The sequence below is a fragment of the Aspergillus heteromorphus genome, assembly GCF_003184545.1.
Source record: "Aspergillus heteromorphus CBS 117.55 chromosome Unknown BO70scaffold_2, whole genome shotgun sequence".
NCBI classification, from domain to species: domain Eukaryota; kingdom Fungi; phylum Ascomycota; class Eurotiomycetes; order Eurotiales; family Aspergillaceae; genus Aspergillus; species Aspergillus heteromorphus.
This window is the reverse complement of record NW_020290407.1, coordinates 211878-236004: the sequence shown is the minus strand read 5'-3', so window position 1 is coordinate 236004 and position 24127 is coordinate 211878. Positions and strand designations below refer to the sequence as shown.

At 51.9% G+C, this 24127-nt stretch overlaps 9 protein-coding genes across 9 annotated transcripts; 3 read left to right on the top strand and 6 right to left on the bottom strand.

The window, feature by feature from the left end:
• Positions 1–223: 223 nt before the first annotated feature.
• Positions 224–1634, bottom strand: BO70DRAFT_384361 (uncharacterized protein; the record flags this gene model as incomplete). Its single annotated transcript, XM_025545654.1, has 4 exons — positions 1592–1634; positions 1497–1544; positions 1155–1452; positions 224–1107 (listed from the first exon to the last, which is right to left on the bottom strand). Exons 2-4 carry the CDS (start codon positions 1500–1502, stop codon positions 224–226), a joined length of 1188 nt encoding a protein of 395 aa, XP_025403162.1. The 5' UTR covers positions 1503–1544; positions 1592–1634.
• A 1335-nt stretch (positions 1635–2969) lies between these two features.
• Positions 2970–4024, bottom strand: BO70DRAFT_358168 (uncharacterized protein). The gene is made up of 2 exons (XM_025542229.1): positions 3233–4024; positions 2970–3165 (listed from the first exon to the last, which is right to left on the bottom strand). Exons 1-2 carry the CDS (start codon positions 3971–3973, stop codon positions 3097–3099), a joined length of 810 nt encoding a protein of 269 aa, XP_025403161.1. The 5' UTR covers positions 3974–4024; the 3' UTR covers positions 2970–3096.
• Positions 4025–4501: 477 nt separating this feature from the next.
• BO70DRAFT_76317 (uncharacterized protein) lies at positions 4502–5229 on the top strand. The gene is made up of 2 exons (XM_025548700.1): positions 4502–5062; positions 5124–5229. The coding sequence occupies exons 1-2, from the start codon at positions 4600–4602 to the stop codon at positions 5159–5161; spliced, it is 501 nt and encodes a 166-aa protein (XP_025403160.1). The 5' UTR covers positions 4502–4599; the 3' UTR covers positions 5162–5229.
• Positions 5230–5434: 205 nt separating this feature from the next.
• BO70DRAFT_410089 (uncharacterized protein) lies at positions 5435–6074 on the bottom strand (the record flags this gene model as incomplete). The annotated part of the gene is made up of 2 exons (XM_025547245.1): positions 5642–6074; positions 5435–5556 (listed from the first exon to the last, which is right to left on the bottom strand). Exons 1-2 carry the CDS (start codon positions 5997–5999, stop codon positions 5435–5437), a joined length of 480 nt encoding a protein of 159 aa, XP_025403159.1. The 5' UTR covers positions 6000–6074.
• A 2094-nt stretch (positions 6075–8168) lies between these two features.
• On the bottom strand, positions 8169–9397 carry BO70DRAFT_384359 (uncharacterized protein; the record flags this gene model as incomplete). Its single annotated transcript, XM_025545653.1, has 2 exons — positions 8169–8186; positions 8216–9397. 2 exons carry the CDS (start codon positions 9395–9397, stop codon positions 8169–8171), a joined length of 1200 nt encoding a protein of 399 aa, XP_025403158.1.
• A 1452-nt stretch (positions 9398–10849) lies between these two features.
• On the top strand, positions 10850–12479 carry BO70DRAFT_358166 (putative short chain dehydrogenase/reductase). The gene has a single exon (XM_025542228.1). The coding sequence runs from the start codon at positions 11176–11178 to the stop codon at positions 12244–12246; it is 1071 nt and encodes a 356-aa protein (XP_025403157.1). The 5' UTR covers positions 10850–11175; the 3' UTR covers positions 12247–12479.
• A 165-nt stretch (positions 12480–12644) lies between these two features.
• Positions 12645–14370, bottom strand: BO70DRAFT_349299 (alpha/beta-hydrolase; the record flags this gene model as incomplete). The annotated part of the gene is made up of 2 exons (XM_025541648.1): positions 12645–13912; positions 13965–14370. The coding sequence occupies 2 exons, from the start codon at positions 14368–14370 to the stop codon at positions 12645–12647; spliced, it is 1674 nt and encodes a 557-aa protein (XP_025403156.1).
• Positions 14371–15840: 1470 nt separating this feature from the next.
• On the top strand, positions 15841–16231 carry BO70DRAFT_392397 (uncharacterized protein; the record flags this gene model as incomplete). The annotated part of the gene is made up of 2 exons (XM_025546280.1): positions 15841–15915; positions 15980–16231. 2 exons carry the CDS (start codon positions 15841–15843, stop codon positions 16229–16231), a joined length of 327 nt encoding a protein of 108 aa, XP_025403155.1.
• Positions 16232–18598: 2367 nt separating this feature from the next.
• BO70DRAFT_328580 (uncharacterized protein) lies at positions 18599–23203 on the bottom strand (the record flags this gene model as incomplete). The annotated part of the gene is made up of 6 exons (XM_025540745.1): positions 18599–19369; positions 19426–19820; positions 19870–20501; positions 20563–20578; positions 20631–22320; positions 22371–23203. The coding sequence occupies 6 exons, from the start codon at positions 23201–23203 to the stop codon at positions 18610–18612; spliced, it is 4326 nt and encodes a 1441-aa protein (XP_025403154.1). The 3' UTR covers positions 18599–18609.
• Positions 23204–24127: the final 924 nt, after the last annotated feature.

Below are 24127 nucleotides of genomic sequence, written 5' to 3'. Positions count from 1 at the left end.
ACCCCCATGCAGAAAACCACCCATGAAAAGTCCCCATTCAAACGCCTCTCATGAAAATCACCCTCATCGAGAAAACCTTTCGAGCGTCTTCCATGCAAAACACCGCCAATGCAAAACGCCACCCATGCGAAACACCACCCATGCGAAACACCACCCATGCAAACCCCTCATCCAAAACACCACTCATGCAAGCCCCTCGACAGGGCACCCCCCCCAAACCCAATCACAAAACAACAGCAACAACCCTATCCACACCATGCATCTCGCCCGAAAACCGACACGCCTCAACATCATGCCCCGGCGAACTCTCCCACGGACACTGATGCCCCGAAATACACCGCTCATCCTCACACCATAGACCCTTCGCACAGGCACTCTTCCTCGAAACCACCCTCAAATCCAGCAGATCCTGTGCATTGAGCTTGGGCCCGTGTTTATGCCCGCAGTCATCGCCTTTTGCGCACTCGTTTAGCAGATGGAACCGGTGGCAATATTTGACGGATCGGAGTCGAATGACGTTTTCTTTGCTGCTGGGGCGGATGGGAGGGTCGATGCGTTGGTTTTGAGCATTGAGGTGGATTTTGTGGTATGGGGGGGTCGGGGGCGTGGGGGAGATGTCGAAAGTTATGGGGCTGCTGGCACTGGTGGGGGAGGGGGCTGGCAGGTTGAATTTGGCGATGGTGGCGTAGTCGCGTGTTGGGGTAGCGGGGGGTGTGATGAACATGGTACTGCTGGTGCTGCTGGTGGGGGATGCACTTCGAATGCTTGATGTGCTGTTGGTCCGGGATGTGCGTCCACTGCGTCTGGTACTGGGGGTGGGCGAGGTGCTAACCCGTGGGGGAGACCTGTTGGCGGAGCGGGTTGCGGCCGCGCTGAAGGAGGACGCGCGGACGGGGAGCTTTGTGGAGCGGAAGACGTCGGGGAAAGAAGTTGTTTGGAAGTCGCTGGCTAGTTGCTCCATCTCCCATGCGAAAGGCGGGCCCTGGACGAGGGAGATGCGGTTGCTGTCGCGGTGGGAGCCGAGGAGACGGGCGTAACCGTTGTCTGTGGAGGCGCAGAGGATTATACGACGGCAGTGGACGTCGAGGATGTCTTGCTCGAACGTGGCTATGGTTGTTAGGATTATGTTGATATGCATATGTAGGGCAACGTACCCCGTATTTTGACGTCTGAACACTCCTTCCCATTGCCGGCGTCGATGAAGTCGCATACACTGCTCTCCATGTTGAACCCCCGAATAAACGGATCCAACCCTTCGTTTGAACGGAGAATGCGGGCTTCGCGGTACGCTTTCACCAGGCCCGGAACGTTGGCATAAACGCGGATCCGATACTGGATGCTGGGGCTGGCTTGAGGATCGATGTCACGGAGATGGCGTTCGACGGACTTTCGCAGGAGAAGAGCTGCTTTGCGTCCACCTTTGTAGCCTTCCCGGACGAGAGCGTTGTTGAACTGGATTGTCAGCGATGGCATACGAGAAAGGACAATTGGCTTACATTCATGCAGTCGCCGTCAACCAGTACGGAGACGAAACTAAGTTTTGCCTGCGATCATGAGTGGGTGTCCGAGGAAGTATAAGGAGGAAATGTACCTGGTCGTGGCGCAAGTCATCGTATTCTGTCCTATAATTCTTCATTTCATTCACGAATGGAACTTCGTTATGCTTGATCGTGTGTTGGAGAACTCGCTGAAGGCCCTCAAGTTGGGCAAAGAGGTCCTATCGTCCGTCAGAGAGGATCATCCATGCTATAGACTGTGGACAAACCTGGATAATTTGGTCTTTGCTATCATCGACCGACATCATGGCCTCATACCGTCTTTTAATGCCGAGAAAGTCCAACATTGTGACGTTTGAATCAAGAGGATGTTTTGAACCACAAAGAGAATAGAAAAGGGTTGTGGAATGCAGAAAAAAATTCAGCGATGACTGCAGTTATCACCTACATATTTATAGCCTAAAATCCGAGCAGACACCACGCTTCTCGTCCCACGATTCATGAGGCTACCGTCACGACCCCATGCTTAGGATATCTGTGACATGTGTAGTGTTGGACTCCACCTCCATGTATGGGACGTGTTAGCTTCCCCAGCCCGCATGAATCACGCCCAGCGGTCCAGACATTGCCGTCAATCTTCCCCCGATCCCCGATAGTGCTTCTAGCGTCTCGCGAGGGAGCCGTGCGGCGGGTAAAACATGGCCAGGGTTGGTTTCGAGCGGGTAGAGAGACGCCTGGGGTGGCCCGTCCTGCAGGCCGGCCGGGCCCGTGTGATAGGCGCTGTGCTGCGGCAGACGGTGCGCAATCACGCCCGGCGGGCGCTAGAATGGTTGGCTGGCAGTGGATATTGTCGGATCGTATCTAGCTCCCGGACATATTCTTAGCACATCTGTCGCCTAAGGTTTGTTAGCTGTTGGTAGCGGTTATGCATCTGCAGGCCCGACTTTAGTATTTTTGTCTTCAGGGGTTCCCTCATCTTGGATATGGTCACATTGGTTGGCCCACAGGGATTTGTATGTGACAACCAAAGATCAACATTCTACTAGGTCTTGCCTAATAGTAGATCTTCGTGTTGGTTTACCCGGAATCCAACTTCATTGTGGATCGCTTGCTTCCAGCAGGGGTCGACCCCTCTCATCAGGCCATCACATGTACATACGAGCGCATCGCTGAGCGCATCGCTAAGCGCGTAGCTAGGGTGTCGGGTGGTTGTATCACATATGAATCAGCTGGATGGAAGGAGAAGTGATGAAATAGTCTATTGTTAGTAGTACGTCGGTGAGGTTGATTGTCAGAGAGAGAAGAGGAGGAAGAAGAGGAGGAAGGGGAAGGAAGAAGCAGCTTTCAGGCCCTTGACCGACGGCAATCACATGACGCCGTCTGTGTCTACAATGGCTAAAAGGCATTGTACCCCCAGTCTTCTATGTAAAAGTACGTGACGGAGTAGCGTTGAGACGGAATCCTTGTCTAAGAGATCAGTGCGTTTAATGACTTGATGATATCGAATTTATATAGTGACGCCTTCCATTAAATCCTTTTCTGCACATGAAGCTCACAGATATACTCGGTTTTGTATCCCACAACACCTATATCCAACAGCTCAAAGCTTCGAAGATGCCGATTCCACATCAAACTCAGTCGTACAGAGCAAAAGCGTATCTTTCAAAGCCTGTAAACCCGATCAGCATCTCAACCACACATGAACAACCAACAACACCATGACAAAGAAAACCCACCGATAACCTATACTTCTCATTGATCTCCTGATAATCCTCGCCAGCAAGCATATCGCAGAAATGCCTAATAGAAGGGTAATGCACAATGGAAATCTCATTCCACCACTCCTCTTCCTTCCTCTCCCAACCTCCCCTCGAATCCACCTCGACCCCAACCGTAGACCTCGGTTTAACGACATTCCCCACCAGCTTCGCATCACCACCTCTTTTCCCCGCAACGGGGACAAACGACTGTCCGTACTGATAATAGCTCTTCTTCCCATCAGGATGGCGAAAATGCAGTAGGTTCAGCATTGTCACTGGGCCCGGATGTAGAGTGGTAAGTTTGTCCATAAATGAAACAAGTTCAGGAGAAAGTTCGAGGTTCTGAGAGCTGGGCTTGTTGCACGCGTGGTCTAGCGACCCTGTCAACGGGACGGATTCGGTGTTTCGTTTTAGAGCTTCGTCTCGGGATGGGTAGGTCGTGAGGAGCTTGGAGGGTATTCCGACTGTCACATGGTACTGGGTCTTTATTTGCAGTTGGAGAGATGGTGGCATTGAGGGCGAGTCTGGTGGTGGCTGGATGAGAACGAGTAGGTCCCAGGGTGTTTTGGTTAGGATGTCCTTGTCGAGGTCAGTCGGGCGGATGACGACATGGCGCGGTCGAGAGGCGACGATGACCGTACGGGTGGATCGGAGGGAGTGGAGGAAGGTGGTCGCATCGGTGGAGAGGGCAAGAAGACATAGCGAGGCAACTGGCATGGTGTGGTAGTGATTGGACTTGACGATGGGAGACGATTGATGGAAAAAGAGAATTGTTCAGGGGGGATGTACGAGACGAGAAGCGGGGAGCGGGGAAATGGAATGCGGAGGAGAGGCGGGTGGAGAATAGGCCCGCCAGTCCGATGATCCGACAACTTCTCCCTCATCTTTCTTTACTACGTGTTCGAGTACACTGCGATAGCACAGCTTTTGCAGCTCCAGGAAAGGAATCCTGGAGGTTTAAGGGACACTGGGTGACATGAAAGTCTTTCATTTTGAAAGAAAGGCTGACAATCCCTGCAACCCTCAAGATTCCCTTTGCTCCTCACCATCCCCCCCTCTTCCTTTTGCTTCCTCTTCTCCTCCTGCTGCTTCTTTTCCCCTACTCCTTATCCATGCATTGGTCCATCTCCGCCTGGCCTTGACGTGATAGGCGGAAGACTTGGCTGTCCCAAGCAAACTCGGTATCATCCACGCAATACAGTGATCCAACAGGAGAAATTACTAGCGTTTGGCACATAGCTCTAAATAGAATCTCCCCTCTCCAAGAGCTACACAGATAATTGCGACAAATATGCCGCCAAATCGGTGCTTTCTCGAGCAAGCTTCGAAACCAATGGCTCTAAATGGAGACTTTCACACGAACAAGGGCACCGAAAATGAGGTCGACAAGGCCACGGAGGAAACTCACAGTGGTCAGGCCCCAACTTTTTAAGAAACGAGCGGAAAGCCCGGGCCTCATCAGAAAAGCTATGCCTGATCACTATAGCGCTGGCATAAATGAATTTGTACACCATTTCCTGGGTTACCACCCATCTTTTCACCGTCTCCCCTCGGCTCCATCGCCACTTGAGGAGCTCCTTGCTCGTCCCGCTCCACGGGCTCTCTCATATCCCTGGCTGGGCAGTGGGGCTGACGGCAATGTTAAGGAGGGCCATTCTGGTGAGGGCATCGACCAAATACACCTACACTATCTCCTGGCCGCTGGATTGCACGCCGATCATTTGGCAGTCAATGGCTGCCGGGGCGACAGAGGGCCCCCAAACTTATATTGGAGCAGCGTGCATATTGGGGCTCAAACGAGTGACGGTAACGAGCGTCTCTGGTTTTTATATCAAGATATACCCACGAGTGCTGACAGAGATTCTAGCCAAACGAGTCACTTTCAGAAGGAGGGAATTTGATTGAGGGAAAGCAGGGGAATACGATTCCTTGTTACAAGGGGCGTATGGAAATGAGTAAGTTGTAGTTTCCTTGTCCTTGACAGCTAATTGGCCCATATCTTTGAGGAACATGCTCTCTTTCGGGAAAACGAACCCTGCCCCTAAGAACTTGTACTACTAGTACTATCAGTAGGAGGAGGAAGATCCGGATGGGGTGTATAGCATCCTCGAAGCTTAATACAGCAAGCGCACTCCTCCGTGCAATGCCCAAACACCTTGACGATTTGCCTGACATCGCTTAATCCCTCCCCCGGCCGATGATGCCGATAAAGAACCCTTTCGCAGCATCCACAAGATCGACCGCAACATCCCCCCGTGTCAGCACATCTTCTCCGGCCCTCAACCCACGCAAACGTCCGTCTGCATTTATCATGATACAACCGCGAAGTGTTGAACAAAATGGCAAAGGAATTTCCCTTCACCTCCCCCTTGAGCCCCTCCATACGATGTTGATGCTTCCAGTACTCTCCACGAAGCGTTGCCAGTTGTGTCTCGATGATGTTCGGGTTGACTGAGTAGGGCGGAGGGGTATCGTCAAGCCAGACTTCCGTGGATCCGAGACCGAAACTCGCATGGCTGATCTGCTGCTGCTTCTTGGCTGCTTCATATTCGAGTTGTAGACGATGCTGGCGTTGTAAGATGGCAACTCCCTGGGTTTCCTCCCTCTGGACCCGGGTTCTCCATGTTTCCACATCAGTGCCTTTCCAACAACCGCGTGTATCATCTCGGGCTTTTTTTAGCCGATAAGGATACTCGCTTTCGAAACTGCGCTTTTCCTTGGGTTGACGAGACCAGAATGGCATTTTGGCGGATAGTGTGGGAGTTGGTGGGAGAAGGTATTTGATTCGTAGATGTTGGTAGATGTAGGGAAAGTGGTGGTTGGTCTTAGGTTACATACTATTACGGGAAAGAACCCTAGCTCCTCCGAATGACGCTGAAGTGATGATCGGGGATTTATCATATGATGCAAAAGCAAGATCATACTCATATAGTTACTAGCACCTAGTGGCCTCAGCACGTCAGCGAGTATGATGCGCAAAACTGCTGTCACTTCAGCCACCGACCGTACGCAAACTCATACCTTGAAATTAAGTAGTATACCAGGTGAGTAAGCGGCCCTGGGTGCCTGGGACCATGCAGAGAAATGATATATAGTACTCTGGTCTCTGGCTCTCAAATACTTCTTATATTGGGGTGCTGTCTGGTAAAACTTACATCCCCCTATTTACTTAGGGTCGCGTTCGATCGACCACCCCGGTGATTTGAGGTCCAACATGTTCATCTTATAAAATTCTCGTGGCTTACATGCTGCGAGAGTCGCGAACACAGTGCACCATCTTTTAGAGATTGCCATAAATTCCAGCAATTTATTGAAGTGGCACTGCATGACATCTTCACGGCCGCTGGTGACGAAATAGCTTGCTGGAGAGAACATCTTCGAAAAGGCTGCCCGGAAGCTTGGGTCGGCTTGCTTCTCACTCGACTAACCCATATTCACATTCTCCGGATAAACTTTTGGCGTGGCCATCTGATCAATCAAATCGTGGTCAAAGCAATAAGGCGACAACAGCCTTTCCACAACAGGTCTCCTTTTCCGTACTTGCGAACAGTTTGGGTGGATGCCTGCACAACCCCAGACCCCCTGAGGATGTTACCAGAATTGGCTAAGTGGATTGCATCGTGCGAGAGAACCAGGGAACTTATCATTACAGTGTCTGTGAATGACTATGGTCCCGACTCTGTTCCTTACTATTTTGATGCGACAGCACTGCGCATGTCCCTCCTCCCAGCCAAGGACACCCTTAATTATCTTGACATTGCCTTTGACGTCAAATTTGAAGTCTACTGCCAACAGCCTTACCGAATTCAAACGAACTTTCTTGATGATTGTCCTTTTGGCTCACTGAAAGAATTCCACGTCTTGAGGACTCTGTGTATTCGGCATACAAATCTCCTTGGTTGGGAGCCTCAGAGTTCAACTCCCTTGTCTGACTTGCTTCCACCCTCTCTTCAGAGTCTGACGATTGAGTACATTACTGGGTACTGTGCTACTCATCTCAAAAACTGTCTTTTAGACCTAGTAAATAACCGAGAACGGTCCGTTCCTCACCTTCGTTCGATCGAAATCCGATCTAATGTCTATAATGACGCGGTCAACATCTCGGATGAGCTTTTGGACGCCCTGAGAAATGCATGTGAGACCAAGGGCATCTTTCTGAAAGTCGACTTGCGCTTAACTCGTTTGTGCTAGAGATTAATCATTGAGATTTATCCAATGTTGAGACAAGTCTTGTTCTTTGTTTTCTTTCCACTATTCTACCTGTTCTTAGTGACTCTTGTCTCTTGTTTCAGTTATTTCCATTAGCTACAGTCTCTTGATCATCAAATCTACTCATAAAAAGCCTCAAGCTCTGCCTCTGAATGTGGGGTATCAATTAGTCTGTAGATCTTCTTTTAATTCTTCAATACCATCCACATCCCTGCTTATCCTAGTGATTATATTTTAATCATGAAGCATCTGGAGACCCCTACATCTACCTTAGGAATCTCTCTCTACCTTAGTGGTCAGGGTAGGGGAGCCGTTGCCTCGAAAGGTGCGGGCCAGTGATTCCTTCCTTTCTCAGCATTTCAAAACATACAACCTACTCAATATCATTGTAGGTGCGACCCCGAAGTGCTAGGCGGAGGGGTCCGTTAATAGGTTTTGAATGATCCTTAATCGGCGCAACCCTTTATAACCAGCTACAACCAGCCGCAACACCACCATCATCATTGCAAGCCCCCCAGTATGTATTACCTTCTATCGCAGTGCCTTCAAACATGCTCTTTTTGGTGGGTTCGTGGGTTGTCAAGGGCTCGGCTAGTGAGCGGGAGTGTATATTCGGCATAGCCCGTTGAAGCCAGTTGCATCGTATGAATTATATACATAGTATGGAACGGTGGGACGACTGCGGTGCTAATAAAACACCGTCCTAGATTCCACAAACAGGCTAAACTCCCCACGACGCATCATGCCAACTCTTTCCGTTCCCGGCACAAAGTGCTCTTTTCTCTCCTCAATTTCATCCAACTCGTCCGCGTTGAGAATACTCACCCACCGCGCATACATATCTAATTCGGACCTCGGGGCCTGAGGCAACGCGGGAGAACCGTCCCGTGAGGGCAGGAGACCCAGCGCCGCCATGCGTTCCTGGTCCCAGAAAACAAAGCCAAAGCAGCGGAAGACCCGGAAGCTCACGTGTAGAAGCGGTGATATGCAATGTGTAGCTAATCGTCTAGTCACGAATTTATAGCTCAGTGCTTCAGAGGTGATCTCATCATCCCTTTTTCCAATGTCGATAGCGCGAGGAGGAGGACAGTTGCATTGATACTGCCACTGTGCCCTCCGTGCGAGTGCTTTCGCGGCATGATATCTTTCCACCGGACATGGCAAGGTCGGGAATAGACAGCTGCACCACTCGACCATGGTCCGAGCTTCCTCCATAAGCTGGCCGGAAACGTGGCCTTTCCATGTTTGCTCACAGTGCCAGATATTTTCTGTGTGTAGATTCTGGAGCTTTTGTACTTCATCCGCGGACCAATTCAAACGAGGGCTTAGGCCGTAGACCGCGTCACGAAGCTCCCATGTCAGAAAAACCGACCAAAGAGCCCGAATCACCCTCTGCTCTTCAACTGCAGATGGTGCACCTACATCTTCCTGGTACATTCTCTCCCGCGGCCCGGTTGGGTGTCGACCAAACCCGCGCATGTATTTCAGATCTTCATTTTTCGTGTGGAAGAACTCCAATGCCATACAGCGGTCGATCATCTCGTGAATACCGGCGTGAGCTAAGTAGTGGATGGTGGCTGATGCAGCCAGAATGTCGCAAAGAGTTCCCAGTGGAAGCTCCCGTGGTAGATTGGTATACTTGTCGTTGTTGACGTACTGCTCAATAAACGAATCCATGTCGGCCACAAGACGGGCGTTCCATCGCAAACAGGCGAACTTGCAAATCAAGACTCGAGTCTCGGCTGGCATACTGGAATCCATGATTCTCTGGATGATTCGGCGTGCGGTGCCATCTTCGTGCAGGAGAGAAAATACCGCCGGTGATGCTCGATATATGCTATGGAGAGACGAAAGGTCTTCCAGTTTTTCAAGAATGGCCTCCAGGATGTGCCATGGTAGGGTGGTAAAAATGTCAGACTGATGTTGGGACATGACTTCTCTTTTTGGTTGAGGTGCAGGGGGAGGGAGACTTGCAAGGCTGGCTAAATAAACAGTCATTAACTTATAGCTTCTTCTGGATTCACCGCCATTTTGCAGCTAGTCGATCCGCTTTTCTTGGTGGCTGCAGCCTTGTTGAGGAAATTAGTGGTTTATCCCCAAGTTGATAATCTGTGGCGGGACCTGAGGAGGTGTTGTGTGAGACTGAATGTTGTGTCAGCGGTGCCTAAGCTTGGTAATAATCAGTGACTGCCTCGGCAGTCCTACGCGGCCTGCAGCCACCTCTGACTTCCTCCTCTCTTCCTCCTCTCTCCCCCCTCTCCCTCTCCACCTCCTCGCGAGTTAGCTGGCTAGACATCGCCTATCGTCGAGACAGCAATCCTATAGCCTTGGTTTCTTGCTGTGGTTCCGGTCCAGCTCCTGAACTCATTTGCTATATTTCGCTTCGTCAACTTATGATTGACCTCAGAGAAACCCAGCTCTCCAGCTGCTTTCCTAAGAACGCGAGGCTTATGATGACTCTACGCGCTCTACAGCGCTCAGAAGATCTCTTCCCACCAAAACTGTCTCTTTAAAGTTGATACCCTAAGGGGTAGACCAGCTATCTCTGAAGAGGAATTAGCGCACCTTCCCTGATTATTTGAGCTTAGCCTTCATCTTTCCCTGTCAGCGACTTCTCGTGCTGAAGAACATCCAATCACTTAGAAATCATCTATCTCGGAGCAATTACAGCAACTCCTAGGACAATTAAGATTTTCCCTGCTACATGCCAATGATCAAAAAGGATTCGATATTCCGATGCCCACGAGATGGATCGGACGTGGAGCTCTTTCATTTAGTGCAAGATCAACGAGCCCAGCAAGCAACATTCGGGACATTTATTTATCATATCATGCAATCCTCCCCACCCCGATGTACGATGGGAACTATACCGTGTTGATATGGGATTGGATCACGGAAAGTAACTTGACTTTCGACAATGGCGTGGAGAAACAAACTGGTCAACAATGGAATAGTAACCCCAATTCTCCGCTTGTGCTTCGGGCATAGTTCTGAATCTCGCCTCGTCGGTCCCATTTGCCGAACATGGATCTACCATACTCCGCAGATCTCGCGAGATAAGGTCCGGACTCCGACATGAATATCCCAGATTCGGTTTGGCACCTTCACTGTGGGGCAAAAGATGTTTTCAAATTGAGCCAGAAAGAGCAAATACTCGCGATAACTCGTGCGAAATCATGAACCTAGTCCTTCAGCGGGGCGGAGCTGCCGCGAAACCTACGATTCAGTAGGATATCATTGTTGTGGCTGAGCTGGTGTCAAAAATGGATGCCTAAAGAATCAGGTTTCCAAGCCTACGCGTGAGATTTTAGACCTTGCTTTTTATCCTGACTTTCAATTTGCGCACGGTGCGATTTCTAAAGACATTGACGATGCTGTCAGATATTTTGTACCCTTTTTCTCCTATTGTTTGAGACGAGGAACAGGCCTCACCAAAGGTCGGAGATTTCCCCTCGCACGCTAAATCCCTACTCTTGTGGACTAGATCCAAGCCCCCAGCTCAGCCGCAAGCCGCAAAACAGTCCGGCAAGAAAAAAAGTGGAAATTTCAACCGAGTTGCGCTCCATCGCAAGGCTAGAACGCAAAGACTAATTCTGGCCAGGACGCTTCAACTCTCAGGAATATTTAATTCCCATCCTCCCCCAGAGCGGGCACCCGTATATAACCTGACCCAAGACTAACACCCGACCTCACATCAACCCACCACCGCAATGGATCTGAACTACGATTCCACCCACCTGGCCGGCCGAACCATCCTAATCACGGGCGGCGCATCCGGCTTTGGCGCCGCCTTTTCCACGCGGTGGGCCACCGCCGGCGCGCAGATCATCATCGGCGACATCAACCCAGCCGGCGCAGAAGTGGTCGCGCGAATGCGCACGGAAACCGGCAACGATGACATCCATTTCATCCAGCTAGACGTCACATCGTGGACGTCGCAAGTATCGTTCTTCCGGGAGGCCGTCCAACTGAGTAACCATGGCGGCATCGACGCCGTCGTCGCCAACGCGGGCGTCAGCGACGGCGCGGAGGCCCACGCCTTCGAAAACCCCAAACCAGACTACCTGGATGGACCCATCCCGTCCCCTCCCAGCCTCCGAACCGTGGAAATCAACCTCATTGGCGTCATGTACACCGTCCACCTCGCGCTGTCGCTCCTGCCAAAGAACCCGGACTCGAAGCCCTGCGAGGAGGCCACCAACGAGCTGTCCTCTCCCCGCGATCGCCACATTCTTCTCCTCGGCTCCGTCTCCAGCTTACATCCCCTCCCCACCCAGTCGCCATATTCCACCACCAAACACGCCATCCTCGGCCTCTTCCGCTGCCTCCGCGTCAGCGCCCCCGTCACTGCCGGCGTGCGCGTGAACATCGTCTGCCCGTATTACACCGACACGGGGGTGATGTCCGCCGCCGCGAAGGTGATCCTGGCTGGCGTCCCGATCGGCAGGCCCGAGGACGTCGTCGAGGCGGCAACGTATCTCGTTGCCAACAAGAAATGCATCGGGCGGTCGCTGGTCACAGGCCCGAAGCTGAAGCTGGATATCCCTGATAATGTGTACATGCGTGGAGATGATGCCCTAGAGAAGGTCAAGTATGTGGTGGAGAAGGCGGACGTCGAACGTCCCATCTGGGAGGTCAGGCTGCATGATGTTGACACGGCGGATGTGTTTACCAAAAGGATGATTCGCATTGTGGCTGCGGTGACGGCGCTGAGGGGCTGGGTGGGTTGGGCGCAGGGGATGGCGGGCGCTGTAAAGCTTTGGTGGTGGGGGAAACGATAGGGTGCTTTTTGTTTGATTAGATGGGTATATAGACCGGTTGTATATTTTGATTGTTGGGGGTTAGTGGATATAAACTAACAGATGAATATTGTCGATGGCTGGGTTCGGGGGCTCTGGTCTATAGGATGGACTTATGGATAAGATGGGATCCTATCTTGGGGCTTGGAGGTTCTGAATAGGTACCTGATCGAACCTCATAATCTGGCACATAATCAACAAGAAATTCTAAGAGCTTACCCGGGCAGACAGAGTAGGACAGTTGTATTTGTCTAGCGATTGACATTCTAAAACCATCATATATCTTCCCGCCAAAATACGTACCACCACTGCCCCTATCCAGGTACAGACAGGTACATGGGGACCTTAGCAGTGGGGTGGAGTTGATTCCTTCCACCCCCTCACGCAGTCCGCACCGCACGACACAAAGCCGGCTGCGGAATAACCGTCAACCACCCATCTCGCTCATACACATCAACCCAGTGCTGCACTCCTTCCGCGACCAGTTTCTCCCGGACGAGATCCTTCCATCCCAAACCCACATCAACAAGACCCGTTGAACTCCCATTCCAGCTCATCATGCGCCCTTTCTCCCCGAACGCCTCCCACGCGGGGCCCTTATCACCATATATAAAGCTAGTGTAGGCGTCGCTCATTCTATCTGCCGTGGCGCTGATTTCCGGATCCACACGAGCAGGTGGTTGGTAGAAAAATATGCCGTTGCCGAACGAGTGCCACGCGTATCCGCCTAGCGGGCCAGGGCTGTTTCCTTCGAAATCTGTTCCGGGGTAGGGGTCCGGAATGTCGATTGAGTATAGGTAGACCTTGCGATGGGGTTTTGTGGCGTTGCGGGTGCAGAATTCGAGATCGGGCGCGGTGAATAATGCGTGCGTGGCGATGGAAAGGAGAGAGTGGAGGGGTGAAATATCGGGGCTGGGACGTATGGCGGATAAGGCTATTTCTGCGGGGCGTGGGTGGGAAAGGATGGTTTGGACATGGGTTTTGGCTTCTTCCTCTGTGAGGTCAGAGGGGTAGGCAGGGGAGAGGAACAGGGCGGCTTCGTCTTTGAGGTGGCCGATGATTATCTCGGGGCACCAGACGGGCAGATTGGCCCAGTAGTCCGGGGAGGATATCTGCTGCGGATCCCAGTCGGCGAACCAGTTCGGATCTTCGATAGGGTAGGATACGACGGGACTTGGGTGGAGTGCGATCAGGTCCTCGGGGTTGTGGGCTCGGAGGGCTTGTAGTTTGACCTGATAGGGCGCGTCCGCGTCGATTCCGATGCCTTGGACGAGAGAATCGAAGATCTGCTGGGTTTCAGAAAGTTTCCGGAACATTGGTTTAGGACAGGAGCAGAAGATCGCTTTCGAGAACAGAGGTACGCCGTGTTTGAGCAGGTAGAATATAGAGGCTGCGCCGGCGGACTCCCCCGCTACTGTGACCTGCGAAGCGTCTCCGCCTAGATGGCTGATGTTCTTCTGGATCCATTGCAGAGCAATTTTTTGGTCGTTCAGTCCTTGGTTGAGGATTGGTACTTCCCCGGCATCACTTGCCTCCGCGATGAGTTCCTGCGAGGATAAGAAGCCCAGGAAATGGATGCGATAGTTGATGGTTACGATGATGACAGGCTTGCCCAACTCTATCGATCGCTTGACAAGATGGTTCCCGTCTGCCATGAGCAATAAGCGACTGGATATACCGGTTGTTTGGAGTATACATACCGTACTCTGTCGCATTGCTCCCCGTGTTGAACGCTCCTCCATGGATCCAGACCAGCACCGGAAGCTTCTTAGCATTCTGGGAGAACACGCTAGGAGGTGCGTATATATTCAAGTGAAGACAGTCGACTTCATCTTTCGGATTGGACAGGCTCTGCTGCTCATATATGTGGCTAAACAAACGCAAGGTCGGGTCCGCGGGCTGGGGGCATAGCGGGCCGTAATGGCGGGCATCTAGTCGGCCCTCTGTGGTAGCGGGGTTAAGCATGGAGGCTGTCTGGAACCGGGCTGGGATAGCTGCGTATGGGATGTTGAGCAGGTTGACAACGCCATGGCTGGAGATAAACCCATCGAGGGTGAGGCCACCCAGCGTGGCGGAGAAGTCGGAGGCATAGTTGTTGAGGGGCATGTTGTGGACTGCGGGGTAGATGGCTGTAGGAAACTTGGAATGAAGACCCGCGCCATTCCACCTGGCGGGCCGTCCCTCGCCGTTCCCTTTTGGGCGCGAGCGGGCGCGTCAGGTGACGGGTTATGTAAGTCCACAGATGTGGATCTCGGGACTCTTCTCTTCATCTGTTCATATTCAAACTGCCAAACCGCAGGCAAGACTCCAGGGCTCGCGTCAATGGTGACTCAGTCTGTACAGAAGCAGGAGGGAAGGACCGATATGCCTACGCGTCTCGTTTGAGGTGCGCTACCGCGGCGTCCGTCAAACTGCTAATCGACACAGCTTTGTTCAACAGTTTTAGGACAGAAAACTCCATGCTGAACTTCGGGGAAAACCAGGACTGGGACTCAGGTGATCATAGTATCTATCCCGTAGCCTGTCAGCGGCTTGCGGCATCCACATTCATTGTCGAGAGAAGCTGCACGAGGTTGCTGAAGCGCTTCGAGATATATACATACCGGACCATGTCAATCAGGGACCCCCAGTCTCCAGCGAGGATATCACTTCTGCGGGCAACTACTATCGGTCCTGGCCACTTTGCCCGTCAAGTGAGCGATTGATGACCACCGGGTGAGAGTTGTTAAACCCCTTTTGGCGCAGTTACTTCAGCCCAGAAGACTCCAGTCCGGTCAGAAGAGGGCTCTGTGTGTTATGGTCATACATGTGTGGATTACTGGCGGTCTGGAGCCAAAGATTACCGACAATCTGAAGCAGTTCGCCCTTCATAGTGTGAATACACTTGTGCAACAAAGTTCCTCGATCTCGAGCTTCTCCTCAAGATTGCCAAATTCCGATATTATGCCAGTCTAATACACGTGGCTGGAAGAGCAGGATATGGCCGATAGCGGACAGACTCATCCGGGAAGAAATTGGCAGAACAATACTTGGATTTGGTTGCAGTTCCGAGAATATTTGAGATCACCCAGGTTCTCTGCCGTGGTACATATTGGTAAAGGCTGTGTCATTGAGCAGTTCCTTCATATCACGCTTACCACCGCTGGGAAGATCCCGTTTGCCGAGTTCTATCAACAGGTCGCATGCAGAAGGTTCCGAGTAAAGAGGTCAAGACAACGTCTACCGCTGACAATAGAATCACCCCACCAAAAAGAAGCTAGACCCCATGGAGGAATCCCGCGACTGAGACCCGGCCATTCGGCTCTACCCGCCCCATAACCTTGGTGACAGCCTTATTGAATTTCAGCCAGTGACGTAGACGTACACAGACCCTGCTGCGCCCCATCAATCGATATCCGACATCCTATTATCACCTGGGACAAAGGCGCTGTGGCTGAGCTAGGCATGCATGACTCGGGTCCTTCGAGCCAGGCAGCACCTTTTCCTTATAATAAGTACGGGGTACCTCTGAGTCTGTTTTATCGAAGCCCCTTCAACAATTTCAGAAAACATCATAACAATACAGAAGGTATCAAAATGGGGTCCAAACCTTACGAACCGACCCCTCCCTACGAGGAGGCTACCAGCCAGCCCGCGACCCACACGCATATTGTACGTTGGACAGAGACCTAACCACAGCACAGCTAGATTTCTAACAAATGCTCGCTCTATATAGTACGATTCAATCCCACAAACCGAGCTCGACGACATCGAAAGACAAGCCCCTCATGAACATGGCAGTGACAACGGGGCGACTAGCTCCATCGTCATGAAGCCGCACGAGCACTGCGAGACCTGTGAGCGGGCCATCATCCGGAGGGAGAGGCATTCCAGCCACAGGCAGTGCTGCAAGATGGTCGCGATTGTGTTAATTGTTCTCTTTATATGTCTGATGATTTTGGGTATCGTGTTGGCTTGTGTGAGATAGGGTGGATGGGGCACAACCACAACCGGGTTTCCGAAGGAGGAATACGGGGGCTCAGGATGGCTACTATATATATTTGAAGAACTAGGATGGGGAATACGATGTGACCGAGGGCCCAGGCCGGAGGTTCTCCTTCGTTCAGTGATTTTCTGCTATCACGTCGATGTTTCCAATGTCGAACACATAAAGTGCAAGGATCTTTGTCCCATCCTCACGGTTCCACAATGGCCGGATGCAAGTGAGAATCCAGGCCTGGTCTCCTCGAGGAGGGTAGTGGGCGTAATACCACCAGCTTCCCCGAGTTGTTCGTGATAAAAGGCATTTAATACAAGCGCGCCGTCTCCAATCATTATACTATCATCCGGGAAAAATATACCGTGCGTCATACAACAGAAATCATAAATCGTCCTGTCATTGAATTGCTGGGGGGTGGGTTTGAAGATGTAGCTGCTTCGTGTCGGTTTGAGTTATCTGGAAGGGAATATCATCAGGGCCTTAAGGGGTGATGGCACTGGAAGAAGAAGTTTCATTTCTCTTCGCCTCGATGTTTATCCCCCCTGTATTGTTCGTGGGGATGGCTAAGGAAATCGACAAGGACACTAACAAGAACATCGACGTCGAGAAACATACCCATTATACTCCGATATACGCGGATGCACACCGCTACATGACCCCTTTCCCCCAACCCCCGGACTGTGACGCGTGCGAGCGAACCCTGACACGGATGGTGGGACGTTTTTTTCGATAAGGTATTCACAGTGTGGAACGTGGTCGAGATTGTTGTCATGTGAATTACCTTTTTCGCTATCTTGATCTATGTGATGGTTGCCCCTTACAGCAGTGGACAAGAGCCCGCGAATGTGACTGTTGCTGAGGGTATCTGAGGTATAACGAACGGCGTCTGGGGTCGTTGGGTTATGTGTCTCAATGGGGAATTTTATTTAGGGTGGCTATGATGTTTTCAAGTAACCTCTACTATATTATAACAGATGACATGGTTCCAATTATATTATATTTACTGAAGATTGCACGGAACCTTATGCGTATCTAGATATTAGTTTAGACAACACACAAAATATCTCGGGGGAAAAAACAATCGCGGTAAACAATAAAATCTAGCCCTAACTCGCGGAGAACCACCCTCCCGACTAGTTACGCCCGTCCCGCCATCATGACTACCGACGGCAGTCTTATCCAAGCCAGACCTCAGACCTGGCCATCCGATAGAATTCCCTATATCTCTGTCCCATCGATCAAAGATCCCTCCTCCCCCTCTTCAAACGCAACACGCCCACTCAGAACACCAAAATGACCTCTCTGCTAACCCGGCCTCCCAAGGCGCAAACCAAATTACGCGAAACCCAACACCCAACCTCTTATACCTAACAGCCCAGCAAAGACAACACGGCACAGTACATTCCAGTCCACCCTCTCACAAGATTTCTCCCTACCTAGTACGACAAATCCCCATCAGCTATCGAGCTTGAAGACATCGACATCGACATCGACATCGACATCGAAAGCCTCTCCCCTCCATACCAGACCGAAGATGATGCGACCTGCCTGATACCCGCAGTAGGAAAGCGGTACTGGCATCTGGCGTCTGGCGTCTGGTGTCTCTCGGGGTGTGTTGGAGGGGGAGTCGCAATGATTAGGACATTTGGGGAATATGGATATTACTCAATAACAGACTTATTCTCAATACTAAGAAAGCGCTAGCTACTTTAATAACTATATCGCATCGAATGATCTAAATTTTAAGAATATCCCTCCAAGGCCCACCTCAATCTGACTCTTACTCCCACTCCCACTCTCCCAGTACGCCACCTCCCCCATCCCCATCCCTATCCCCATCCCCATCCCACCTCCACCTCCAACCCCGAGGGCATATACATATACACATACATATACACATAAACAAACATATCTAACAAGCCTCCTCTCCTCGCCTCTTTTCTCCACTTTAGTCCGAAACCAACCCCGACATCGAATACCTCGCTTCTCAATACGAATACGACAAACTTCGATATTTTGATGTTGGGACTCAGGAGGGGATTTGGGGGGCGGGGGGGGGGGTCTGTTTTTGTTGTTGAGAGGTCTGGAGAGTGGGCTTGTGGATAGGGGATTAGAGTCGATATTGGTATTGACTTTGACATTGATGTTTCAAAAGGCTGTGCTGGGTGAGAAGGGAGGACTGGTTCGTTTGAACTAAATATCTCATGAGAAAGACTCTTGCTAAAAAAAGCTTTTTGAGAAAGAATTAAATCTAAGAAGCCAACTCTAGACGGGTATATGAAACCAAACTGAACCCAATGAAAACCATGCAAACCATGCCCCCTCCTCCTCTCCCCCCACATTCTATACACACCTCTTCATCCCCATCACGCCTTCTGGGCCTTAACCTTCTTGTTATACGGCCTGACACGGAAAAACCAGTAAAACACCGACGCTGCAAAGATATTAAAGACAATATAAACCCAGAAGATGCCATAATTGCGCCAGCGCTCATCCCAGAAGATCTCTCTTCCAGCCAGATACTGGTCCGCGGAGCGGAGGGAGCAGTATTCACAGTTTTCGGTAGCGTTGTAGTTATACAGCTCGCCGGTGGCGGTGGTGAGATAGTCCGCGAGGTACTGGCCGCAGGTCTGGCCGGAGGGCGGGTTGAATGTGCTGAGTTCGCTGGTGGAGCAGACGATGGGGCGGCCGTGGAGGGCGGTGGCGGCGATGCCGCCGATGTAGTAGGATAGCGGGGAGACGCGCCACATGAAGATCCAGAAGCCCGGGAGGGCATCTGGTGGCTGCATGACGCCGTTGAAGATCAGGGAGAGACCAAACATGAAGACGGCGAGCATGCCACCTAGTGCCGGGTTGGGGAGGGCGCTGATCACGAATTGCGCGAACGTGGACGCGAAGATGTAGAATTGGATGATGAACAGGAGGATCAGGCCCTTGCGGTCGGCGGTTTGGTCGTCGCCAAAGACGGCGAAGTAGAAGGATGCCCATGCGCACACGGCGAGCACGATGTGCCAGGGGATTTCGGCGAGGAATTGCGCGACGATGAAGACTTTCCAGGAGTAGACTTTGGAGGGTCGTTCGCGCACTTCGTACAGCGCGCGGTTGGCGACGAAGTGGGGCATGATTCTGATGAGGGTTAGATGGGGGAGTTACTTGATAGGGTGGGTGGGGGGATGACGTACTGGTTGACCAGGGTGGTGAAGATGGTGCACAGCAAGAACAAGCTGAAGAGCACATTTTGGAAGCCTTGCTGGGAGTCGTCGGACTGCCAGAAAGAGAACCCGATGAAAATACCAGAGACAATGCCGAGAACGAACTTGGCGAGAACATATTCGGGCTGGCGGAAGTACTGCTGGAACACCCGGCGGGTCACGTAGTAGAACTGACTGGCAAGGGGCATGGCGAATTCCATATTGCTTTCATCAACGGCCTCCTTGGACGACCCCTGATGGCAGATGCGATCCAATTCAGCGCGGAGTTCCTTGCGTTCAGGGCTGTTGTTCCAGGTCTGCACCCAGTCGATCGTGCTCTTAGTCGAGGCACTGGCGCCGATAATCTCGAGCATGTATTCAGCGGGCTATGAAGGTTAGATTGTGAATGGATGTATAGGCCACAGGCGGACTCACATTCTCGGTATCTTTACACCGACGAGCGCCGTTGCTTTGAAAGTAGTCAAGCATGGTCTGAGATTGCTGGCCAATGTCACCGAAATACACGGTCTTTCCACCCTTAGCCAGGAACAGCAGCCGATCGAAATGCTCGAACAAAAGAGCGCTAGGTTGATGGATAGTTGCCAGAACAGCCTGTCCGTGATGCGCGAGCTTCTTCATGAAGGTGCAAATAGCCCATGCACTCTGCGAATCCAAACCACTGGTGGGCTCGTCCAAGAAGATGAGAAGCGCCGGCTTGGCAGCCAACTCGACACCAATACTCAGGAGCTTTCTTTGGCACACATTCAACCCGTTACCGGGCATGCCAACAACGGCTTCAGAGAAGTCCTCCATGTCAAGCATCTTGATCACCTCTTCCACATAAGCGTACTTTTCCTGCAGAGAAACGGACCGTGGCTGGCGTAGAACAGCACTGAAACGAAGTGCCTCGCGGACAGTCGATTGTGCCAGGTGCAAATCTTGCTGCTGAACATATCCGACTTTGCGGGGGAAACTAGCGTTCAAATCCTTTCCATTGACCATGAGATCACCCGTGATGACTCCAAGCGATGCCCGCTGGGCGAGAACGTCCAATAGCGTAGTTTTACCTATAGAATCGTTAGTACAAATAACACATATCTAACGACCTTCATCCCGAGAACAACGTACCCGCTCCACTGACACCCTGCAAACAAACGGTCAGTACAAAATCTATCATGTGGGGAAAGGTCACATACCATCAGGGCGGTAAGAGTTCCTGGCTTGACAAAACCGTCGACATCATCAAGTAGCCTGCGTGTTCCTTCTTTGACCGGAATATCGTAGGAGAGACTCTTCCAGGTGAAGATTTCCCTTTGCTCCGGAATATCCGCACCAAACTCCGTCTCCCCCTGTCCTTCGGACGTCATGACTTGAGTGCAATCGCCACCAGATTCCTCATCCTTCTGCAAATTGGCGGGCACGTGTCCGGGACGGAAGACCAACGCTTCGGCGGTCTGTTTCTCGCCAGGAGACAGCTCCGTCACGGTAAGGTAAAGGGTGTTGAAGACAATCAAGAAGGCGATCAGGATGCCGAAATTCCTCCAGATGTGTTTGTAAGTGTATTCGTAGTTGAGATAGATGAATTCATCTCCGGAGACTGTCCGCGCGCCGGCCACTGCACCGACTGACGAGCAGATGAAAGCATCTCCGGTGAGGGTGGCGTAGTCGGGAATGAATTCCGAACACTCGAACATCCGACCGTGGAACTCGTTGGAAATCAGGCCTTCGAATGAGTAGTAAATAGGATTGATCCATCTGATCCAACTGAACCAAGGGTGCATGTAAGGTTGGGGTAGAGTGAAGCCCGCATACACGACCATGCAGATGACGCAGATTCCCGCCAGGGCCATCGCTTGCCCAATACTTTTCGTCAGGGCTCCAAGGCTTCGGAAAATGCCGGACATGGTGATGACGGTGGTGATCAGGAACAAGAGATAGATGAAAAACTGAGAGGGCTCTCGTCGAAGGTTCGCCATGAAGTAAAGAATGATACTGAAGCAAGAGCATCGGAATATCTTGATAGGTAAGTCGAGCACAATTGAGGCCAGTGATTCCACAAAAGGATGAACAAATGCGTAGCCAGCTTGCTTTTCAACAATCGGGCGTTGAGCGTATAGTGACATAATCTCGTTAATGGCGATCAGGGCATTCATCAGGACAGAAAAGTACAACGAGGCTCCTTTCTGGAAGAAGCCGGCTGTGGCATTAGGTGTGTTGTAGAAGATTGAGCCGATGATCAATGAGAGCGCGATTTGAACAAAGACAGTAATGAGTGTGGTTGGAAGATCGTTGCGGGTTCTTTGGTAGGCGCGTCGCAAGCAGATCGAGAGTTGCATGGGAACCGAGAGAAGATAAGGACTTTTGGGTCGAACGTGATTTGCTTGCTGTGCATGTTTGGTACCGCCGAACTTGGTCGCCAACTCATTGCTCGGCGTGTATTCTTCTTTGTAGCCTCTCATCCTTTCCTGCAGAGCCTGGTGTTGTGGGCTCCTCTTCCAGTAGGCCTCAAATTCGGCTGCTGTCCGGGGAACTCTGCCTGCCATCTCGGGTTTGGCGACTCTTTCGCGGGGGTTGGTGACGGACGTAAGGAAATCCGGGGTGATCTGTTTGAGAGGTCGTTCCCAGCCCATTTCCTCGAAATACCGCGCTCCTTCTTCGGTGGGACCGTAGTAGATTTGGCGACCTTCGTAGAAGACGACAACCTGGTCGAAGAGATCGTACATAGACTCGGATGTTTGGTAGGCTGCAACGGCATGACAGGAGCCGACAAGGTCAGAAGACAGACGAAGGGCTTTGATGAATTCAAGCGCCATTGCGGCGTCGAGACCACGCGTACTGTTGTCCCAGGCGCCGATGGGGGCACGGGACAGGGCCATCTCCGCGATACTATCCAGGGTCAGTTCAGTTCATGTTTGATATTGACCAAAGCGACTGACCTCACTCGCTTCCGCTCACCACCACTGACACCACGGACAAAGTCGTTGCCGACCTTGGTGTTGTACGTATGCGACAGTCCGAAGAAGGCCATGATGACCTGCACCCTGGTCTTGACGTATTCCGCCCGACTCATTCCGCCAAGTCGGTTGTGTGGTGCGCGTGCGTGCGCAGCAAATTCAAGTGTTTCGCCGACAGTCAGGTGAGGAAAGTGCTTGTCGACCTCTTCGTTATATAGCACCTCGCCACGGTATTCTTTGATCATTTGGGGAAATGTGATGCCTTTATATTGGATGTGGGTACGAGGGTCCAGATCCAGTCCGTTTAAACGCCCGGTGATGGTCTTGAGGAAGGTCGAACATCCGCTGCCAGGCCGGCCCAAAACGAGAAGCAGTTCCCCGCTGGACAGAACACCATCGACGCTATGGAGAATCGTCCGACGGCTGCTTTTCTTCTTCGTGAACATCGATGCTGCCATTGTGGCCGGGGCCATTAGTGTGGATAGGACAGTCTGTTGGAGATGAAGCGAAGAACCCGATCCATGAACACACAGGTCTTCAAACAGGATGCCTTGCTGCCGCGCGTCGATATCATCGGCATCCAAGGCGCGGATGGTCATCTTGGCCCATTTGTACGGGTCAAACTGGGGGTTGGAGGGGTCCAAGGATTTGTCGTTGGTCGCAACGGCTGCGAGCGACTCGGGATGCATTTCGGATGCGATGTGACTGAGGACTTGCCGATTCTCATTGGTGATCAGGCTGGTGGCGGTTAGGGTCCTCGTCATTTGCAGATCGAGGTCGCCCCCATCTGCTCCATCCCTCGAGGATGGATTCATGGCGTAAGAGCAGTTTGCACTGCGGGTAGGACGGGTGATGGAAGATTAATGATTTGGGGGGGGGGTGTAGTAAAGAGCACCAGAAGAGGGCCGTTTCTAATAGTTTAGAAGTTCATGTCTTTCAGGAGGGATGTCAGGTTGCGGGCGAGCCCTAGATAGATATCATTTACCCCGATCATTAAGTGGAGCTCGCAGGATGATCCACTCAAGGAAGGCTGCCCAGAAATTTTAGACAGATCGGATGCAGCTACGTCCGAGGGGTCGAGAAACGGGGTGTGCACGCCGTGCTCTCGCACATTATTGTCGATCGCGTCCAGCATAAAACAACGGATGGGGGCGCGATAGGCCTTAGCCGGATGGACCCCGTCGGCAATCGGGCCTGCGGATGCCGACCACTCGGGGTGCAAAGGCTGCAGCCTTTCACAGCACTCGCAGCGTTCCAGGATCGGGCGCGGGAAGCCCGACTGGCCGATGGTGGGCCTCACGACCTGTTCGTTACCTCCGGTCCAGGCCGACAACATGAGTCCGTCCGTCTAATTTGGTTCGCCAAATGACCAAACTGGACTGGGCCCTGGGCCATTCTGGCACAAATCCGGACGGACATAAGGGCCCGGCTTATCGTTAACTCCTCGACCGACAACCACAACAATGCAATGCGAGTCAAACTTTCTCAGGTTGACGCCTCGCATTAATAATCCGGATACGGGTGCGCCTAACAGCGATGCTTGGTTAGTTGGCCGCGCCGTGACCGCAAATGTATTTCCTCCACGTGCCGTCCTGATGTCCTGGTCCTTCATGACGATGTATCAGCCCCTAAAGCCCCTGAGTAACTGACTCATTGGTTTTGGGCTCTGGAGCTCTGGACGGTCAACATCTAGCCGGCCCTTGCGGCCCACTCCGTTCGAGCCACGAGGGGCCGATGTC